General features: G+C 41.1%; 1 protein-coding gene across 2 annotated transcripts; it reads left to right on the top strand.

Moving 5' to 3' along the window:
* The first annotated feature begins 1876 nt into the window (after nucleotides 1–1876).
* Nucleotides 1877–7970, top strand: LOC136545495 (uncharacterized). 2 transcript variants are annotated; one of them, XM_066537514.1, is made up of 9 exons: nucleotides 1877–2308; nucleotides 3034–3197; nucleotides 4836–5041; nucleotides 5936–6190; nucleotides 6316–6402; nucleotides 6826–6998; nucleotides 7121–7230; nucleotides 7440–7485; nucleotides 7762–7970. In XM_066537514.1, the coding sequence occupies exons 1-7, from the start codon at nucleotides 1920–1922 to the stop codon at nucleotides 7227–7229; spliced, it is 1383 nt and encodes a 460-aa protein (XP_066393611.1). In that variant the 5' UTR covers nucleotides 1877–1919; the 3' UTR covers nucleotide 7230; nucleotides 7440–7485; nucleotides 7762–7970. The 2 variants fall into 2 exon arrangements, with proteins under 2 accessions (XP_066393611.1, XP_066393610.1); XM_066537513.1 differs by having other exon boundaries at nucleotides 7440–7970.
* Nucleotides 7971–8292: the final 322 nt, after the last annotated feature.

Here is an 8292-nt window from a genome sequence, read left to right as displayed (position 1 = left end):
TCATTGTTGTATGCCACTCAAAAATCAAGGGCTAAGATTTGTTTGAGATCTTACCTCCCATGAGGTAAAGGTTGCACCTAAGCAAGGCCCTTTAACAAAAGCATTAGCTTTAAAGCTTCACCTTTTCTAGCTCGTGTTATCCAATCTTTAGTTCAAACAAGTGCTTCTACCATCTCTGGATCAAGCCAAGTGCGAAATGGATCAACTACACGACCTGCATCATAAAGGCAGATTCTGAAGCAAGCGTAGATGCTTGCATGGCCAACACATCACGGGCAAGTTGGGAAAGTATAGGATATTCATCTCTCAGATTTTTCCACCAAGCCAAAACATCAAATGTATGTTAAGATGCCTTTGGAAGATTTACTGATGGTTCTGCTGGGTATTTATCTAATTCATTTGATTCCTCACCTAACCCACTTGTTTCATTGTCATATAGGAAGCTATCAAGCTCCTCATCTATGTTGTCCCTAATCTGGTCTACAGCCACTGCATCTGCAAATGCTCTACTTATTGAAGATGAAGGAGCAGTTGTAGCATAGAACCGATACATCTTCTTAATCACAATATGGAATTTGTCAACTTCAACTTGATAAGAATTTCTATATAGCTTTTTCAAGTAAAACTCTACAATTTTTCTATTGAAACTAGGATTAAGAACATTTGCAACAGCAAGTGCCACAGCATTAGACTTCTTCCAATATTGTCAAACTTGACAATCATAGCATTGGCCATTTGACTAATAGTGGGATCAATATTACTGCACCATTCATTGAGCATAAGTTTAATCTCACAAAAACCTCTAAAAACATATTTGTCTGTTGGATAGGAAGGACTACCTCCGTCCTCAAAAGAATACAATTCTAACACAGTGTCACGTTTTAATACCTTAAGTTTGACCAATTATAGATAAAAAAAGTATCCATGTTTATGATACCAAATAGATACCATTAGATTAATTACGAAATATATTTTTATAATAAATTAATTCAAAACCATAAATATGAATATTATTCACTAAAAACTTGGTTAAACGTGAACCACTTTTCGTGGCACGCAACTCATTGTTGCATTCAGGACGGAGGTAGTACCAGATAATAACCCAGTTAGCTCAAAGAACTTTCTCAATGAAGGGGAGTAAAGTTCATGCTTTGTCCCACTCCTCAGGCGAAGGACAAATATGCTCATACATGTGGCGTTCATATGACTTGAGCCTCTCAAAAGTCAGCTTATAATACACAACATCTCTTAGCATCAAATGTGTTAAATTCCATCTAGTGGAAACATCTAGTGAGAGTCCAGATTTAGTGTCCAATCCACACTCAGTAGCGCACTTCATGAACTCCTCCCACTATACCGTAGAGTCCCTTCACAGCTACTACAGAAGCTCTAACATTTTAACTGCAGATCGGATCACACGCGTACCATCTCTAGCAACAAGTTTAAGAATGTGATTAGCACATCTCACATGAAAAAACATTCCCATCACAAACTAAAGGACTATGCTTCTTCAGTTCTACAATTACATCCTTAACATCAACCTCATTTGCAGCTGCATTGTCCAAAGTAAGAGAAAACATTTTCCTCTCAACATACCATTTCAAGAGACATGCAGTGAAAGTAAGAGAAAACAGGTGTATTTCTCATTTTTCATCGACCGCAAAGGAGTCACAGTCACTGAATTCTAGTCACCCAAAATTCACTCTTTCTTGAGAAAACCCGGAATTCAGGAACTGGTCCACGGACGCGGAAATTCAACATTGGGCCAAACTTTTCTCGGAAATACGTGGCCCTCAAAGTCCAGCCCGTTAAAAACTGAAAGCCCACTAGTCACCTCCACGACCCCAAGACGACCCAGGAAGAGTCCAATCAGGCTCCTAACCCTTCTCCGCTCCGACGGCCTAAACCCCGCCGCCGAAATGCTCCTCCGTCGCGGCGCCGCAGCCGCGGTATCCTCCGGCGGGGCTCGCGCCACCGCACTCCCCGACCCGCCCGCCGCGCTCGCCTCCCGATCCTACGCGAAGGCCAAGGGCGGGGGCAAGCCGGCGTCGTCCACGTCAAACCGCGGCAAGGTCCGCGCCAAGGACCCGCGCGGGGTGGCGTCGGCCGATGATGCCGCCGGGGCCGATTTCTCTGCCGGAGGCGGGGGCGACGACATTGACACCGAGTTCGAGCTGCCCACCGACCCGCTGCCCCCTACATACGACACAGCTCTCGACGTCGGCCCCGGCGGCCGCCCGCTCTTCGCCTTCACTGACACGTTCGGGTCCTTCGCCCACCGTGACGCGAACGTCTACGTCGACTTCACGTAGGCACCCTCCCCCCCTCTCAATTATATCGCCAATGTGCGTGGATTTTGAAGGTTTGGATCTTGCGGTGGCATTGTGGCGGTCTGTCTGGCCACATTAGCAATTTAGATAGCAATCAATGGTTTAAGTAGGGTTGATCCTTTGTCTGTTGCTTCATCTGTAATCTCACGATGGAGTCTGGGGACTGGGGTTGATGTTATGTAGATGCTCCATTGATTTGTCCAAGTTTTGTAATTTGTTTGTTTTTGCTAACTTCAAAGCCATTTGATGCTTTGACTAAATTGAATTCATTTTCTTAATGCGTATGTCTAATTGTTGAAATATTACCTTTCCAAGTTAGGTAGACATAAAATACTGTATTATATAGTATTTTGTAGTATCTTGTCTCATTAGATGTAAGAAGGGCGGGCCTGGTGCAAGCGGTAGAGTCTTACCGCCTGTGACCGGAAGGTCCCGGGCTCGAGTCGCGGTCTCCTCGCATTGCACAGGCGAGGGTAAGGCTTGCCACTGACACCCTTCCCCAGACACCGCACAGAGCGGGAGCTCTCTGCACTGGGTACGCCCTTTTTTTGTCTCATTAGATGTAAAGATAGTTCATTTCGTACATTAAGCTGCAACCAGGAGATTGAATATTGCTCAGATTGAATTTCTTGGATGCTATTGGCAGATTCTTTTGGAATGTTGAATTTTCTTTTATTCCTCTGTCATGTGGCATATTTTTCAGTTTGGATGAATGGAATGCTGTTTTACCAGAAGGGTTGCCAGCGGGCATGATGAAAGAATTTCAGGAGACAAGACGGTGTGCTGTGATGGTGAGGAAGAGCTTCCTAGACCTCCGGGATAACTTCCGTAGGATTGTTGATCCTGCTGTTACAACAAAGCTCAAAGGTGTGTGACGTGTTGATACTTGTGCATATTGGATTCTTGGATGCTGCTCCATGTTATTAAGACTACTGAGATGTGTTAGCCTCAGATGATACATGCTGTGTGTACAGTGCTTGTATTTGTGCTGCTTACGTCTTATGTTAGCATGGATGATTTGGGTTCCTTCAGATTATAGTGAACACATTTGCTGTTGACTGCATCATCAGCATCATGCTAGTATTTTATGGTGTCAAGCAAATGCTGCTCCTGTTAACATGCATCATATTTGTGGGTTTGATTGAACTGATGTACTGATATGTCAACTTTCTCAAAATCGACATTGGAAATTAATATAATATGCCCATTGATTTAGCATTAGTTCATTTTTTTACTCTTTAAGGCATACTATCAGAGCAAAAGAAAAGAAAGGGTGACCGAGGAACTAGGTTTCTTAATTCTAGAAGTGGTGGTACCCACTCCATCTAAAAATATAAAGACGGTTTGATTTGGTGGGGTATTCAATATCACACTTTGACTGCTTATGTCTCGTATAATATATCATTCATGGCAACAAAAGTTTGATTATTAGAAAGTATCTGTAAGTACAAATCCAAAGTTTCATATTGTTAGACTAATTGTTGCTTGTTGGTGAAAGATTACGGAGTTTGAATTTTTAAATGTGTACCCACCTTATATTTGGGACAGAAGGAACATGATTTTCACCTAGCAAGATTAATAGTGAAAAACTCCATTCGCCTTACTTTTCCTTGTCTTAACTTTCTCAAGCAAGTTCTGAATTGATACTAGTGTTGCAGAAAGAATTGCAGTACCATCAATCTATAATCATGCAAATAATGGCACATTCGAAAATGTATATAATATATTAATATGCCATTATATCCAATGTTCAACAAGGTGAGATTCCGCGGTCGCCTAGGCGCGACTAGGCGCTGGGTGGAGGGGTACCGCCTCGCCTAGGGGTGTAGGCGGACGTTGGGCAGAGGAGGAGGAAGGGAGAGGCGAGCGGAGGTCACCGGTGGGGGAGGAGGAGCGGCACGCGGCGGGCGGAGGTCGCTGGTGGGGGAGGAGGAGGGGCGGGCGGCGGGAGCGTGCGTGTGCGGGCGGCGCGCTGACCAGAGAAAGGCTGAGAGAGAGAGGTGCGGGAGAGGATCCAATGGCGGCGGCGGCTGTGCGGCATCGGGACTGCGGGAGAGACCGAGCAGAGGAGGTTGGAAACTTTGGGCTTTGGGCCGTTTTCAGAGGAGAAAGAAGGGATAAGGTGCTAGGGAACTTGGGCTTTGGGCCGTTTTCTGTTGTAAGGGCCTTTCTCTTTAGTGAAGTCCACTTATCTCCTGTTTTATTTTTCTTTTTTTCAACATATATGTGTGTATTAGCCTGCCTAGAAAACGCCTAGGCACGCCTAGGCGCTAGGCGATGGGTCTCCGCCTAGAAACCACCTAGCGCCTAGAAAAACATAGATTATATCCCATATATTGCTAGAGTAAAGCTGTTTAGTTTGCACTACAATTTTTACTTTGTTTTTCTCTGAACACATTGCCATTGCAAAACATATTCAATACAATGTGATTGCATATGTACACGTATATTTGCTGCAACACTGTATCTCAAGATCTCAATCATTTCCTGCTTGCCTGTATCCAGATACCAAAAAACAAATTGTCTTGGATGGCCCACGGAGTTGTGGTAAAAGCATTGCACTTGCGATGCTTGTCCATTGGGCACGTACTGAAGGATGGCTGGTATTTTATGTTCCACAAGGGAAGGATTGGACTCATGGAGGATTCTTCTATAGAAACACATATAGTGATTTTTTCGATACACCGTTACAGGCTGCGAAGATCTTGCAGGTGCTAACCTCTGTAATTTTGTATGTTCCAGTTGCTTCAAATAGACTATCTTTCATATTCCTCTTTTCTTTTCTCAGTATATATGGATGCAGATAGAATGCATTATCATCTGTTTTCCTTGTTTTATTTGTTTGTAATCTGCCTACACGCTCCAAATAATGCTAGTTTGATGTATGTGATGATATAGTAACCATCAAGTGGGCAAGTGGCAGCGATTGTAAGAATACGATGTGTTGATAGGTGGACGATGGCCATGCATATATTGATTAACATTCAATCATATTTGGTACCGGTGGAGCCTCTTCTTTTTTTAAATTGTCACTGTGAAATCTACGTATCTGATATGGTTACATATTTGCCTAAAGATTGATATTATTTTTAAACACATCTCACCTGTGCTATTTTACATCATCAGTTCATACTCCATACTGTATGCAAACTGGGTTTCTCTAATCTCAGTTGTATATTGATAATAAGTTAGTAGGAATGTAAACTTATGCAGTTATGCTTGTTTATTTGTACATATTTCCTTTTGTTACACTTGGTTCCATGGATACTTTATTAAGCATACACATTCATTGCTAGAAAGCAGATAATCTGTGACATTTTTCAAAATGCAAATCTCACCACTAATTTGTACTGTAACATATTTATAGAACCTATTAAAAGTCATGAAAGTAATATTAGGACAATTATGCACTTATCTAGATATTTTAAAAGATATTGTGCCAAAATGTAAAATGCTGCATGCTCTCCGCTTGCACTACATCACTTTTAGTTGGAGGTAGTACATCTTAAACCTATGATTTATGGCAACATATATATTTGGTTTGATACTACAGTGTGCTGGATGGAACATCATTTCCTCTAAATCTGTTTCTATTGCTGCTTCAGGATTTTTTGAAGTACAATGAAACACGCTTACAACAATTACCATGTCAAATTTTTGAGCCTATTCCCCTGGGAGAAGGTGCTGGTGTTGGAATGATGAAAGGGGCTGACACAATGGAAATGCCTGAAGGGTCCACATTATATGATCTCATTCAAACTGGGATAACTCACACGCATGCTTCAGTTGGTGTTGTAGTTCGCTTAAGGAAGGAGCTGTCCCTTGTTAAAGACGTGCCTGTACTGTTTGCCATTGATCAGGTATGTCGGAGCATTGACACCATAGCTGAATTGGCTGCTGCCACTTCAATGTTTGATATGTTGTATGTGTAAAAATTCCCACTAATGTGAAACACATTAAAAGATTCTTTTTTTTTCTTTTGCAGTACAATTGTTGGTTTACATTCAGTGACTTCCAGGAACCTGTAACTGTCCGATCCTGTCGATCGATCCATGCAAAAGAGCTTACAATGGTTCGTTGCACTGAGATACCTCACCATGTTCAATCATCACATTCTTTTATGTCCTACAGTATCCTCCTTTGAAAGTAGCAAATATTTGCATATCCTTTCTGCTTATTTGCATGTATTTTTTGGTTGTGATGTAGTAAAAATTGTTAAGTTCCTTACACTTTTCTATGTGTTCATTCTCTTTTCTTTTGTAACCTTTCATGTACTCTGTTCTGTTGCCTAATAAGTAAATATACAGTTTCTGGGTGACTTATTTTTGTAAAGATGAACATATGAGTCTGTATTAGTTTTTTTTTTTACTGCTCAGTGGAGATCTGGTATACATGTGGCAAGTGTACAATGCGTAGCATCATAGCACTTTTTTTTAACACTAGTAATCAGTTCCCTGGACATACACACTTAATGTTTCACTTGTACTATAAACAGGTCAATGCTTATAGATCAATGTTGCACAATGATATGATGGTGGGGGCCTTTTCACACTCAACAGCAGTCGGCAAACTACGGCAGGAGCTGCCAGATGTTCCTTCTGGTGCTCGTTTGATGTTTCCACGTTACACCTTAGATGAATCTGAGACTGTGTGTCACTATTACATGAGGTATTTTTTATAGAAATTTGGCATATTTCTATCAGTTGATAATGTTTGATAATCTGCAATGGCTGACTCTGGCATATTACTTGTTAACTCAATAACTGAAAGTTGGCAATGCACTTGACCAGGCAAAAGATCATTCGGCGCGAGAATTTTTCAGAAGAGAAATGGAAAAAGATATATTACTTATCAAATGGAAATGGTGCAGAGATGAGATGGCTTGCTGCCTTTGTTTGAGGTAGTATACCGTCCCTGAAGGCAAAAATGCATTTTGCTCCCCCAAATTTATTCTTAATATTGTTCTGTAATATATATTTTTTTAATGACAATAATGATCTGTAATCAACTAGTCATATATAGCTTCAGGTGGCATCAATTTTTTTCACTTCACTGAAATCATTAGCTTTTAGTAATTTTCTGATATTATGTTCTGCCTTTATCATGCAGTTTCTGATACCTGGATTATACTCAGTTTTGATGGTGGTCTAGAAAGGTTGCCTACTTCTGTTTCAGCATGCCATTCGACACCACAGTTCATTGTTGTATACTTGTAGTCTGTCTCACGACACTCCTAGCAGAAAATTTGGCTTCAACATCATTTTTGCTGAGTAGGAGATAAAACATAAGTTTGTGGCTCAGTTACATGATTATATCATTGGGCCCTTTGAGTTCTGCTCAGATATGCTAGATACAAATAATAACCAACTGATGTGTAACATTGTTCTTGGAGAAGTTTTCACATGTTTTGGCTTCTGTATTTTTCATGTAGCTGCCTGCGACTGCGAGCTCACTGTGCTGATGAGTATGATTATGAGTTGACGCCAATCTACTCAGCTTGCTATATTGTTGCTGAATTGAGCCCCATTGAATAGTTGTTGTTTTTTATATTTTTTGTGGTACGAATCGAACAATTATTTGAGTTGGGAACAATGTTCTTTGCGGAACTCAAAGGTTACTTGTATGAGCCATATCCCCTTCCCTCCCTTGTTTCTTGGAGAGATACAGCTTGTTGATTTTACCACATTGTCGATTCCATTGTACTTTTGATCGTGCCTTTCCGTATATCGTCACATATTTTGTGTCCCATGCCGTTCATAGATTTTCCTTCTGAAATAATTCTTTTTGCAAATGCATAACTCTGTTTTTGGTCCCTCGACTTCTTTTGTCTAAAAGACCCCAGATTCAAACCTGTCTATGCTACATTGTCAAATATATATGGTTCAGTTTACGCCCCAAAGCCTATCTTGAGAAAGTTCTGGTCTTTAATATTAGAAAAAAAAACACACACACGCACACACAC

The sequence above is a fragment of the Miscanthus floridulus genome, chromosome 3 (assembly GCF_019320115.1).
Source record: "Miscanthus floridulus cultivar M001 chromosome 3, ASM1932011v1, whole genome shotgun sequence".
Classification (NCBI taxonomy): domain Eukaryota; kingdom Viridiplantae; phylum Streptophyta; class Magnoliopsida; order Poales; family Poaceae; genus Miscanthus; species Miscanthus floridulus.
Note: the sequence above shows the minus strand (reverse complement) of the source record. Positions and strands in the feature narration are given on the sequence as shown.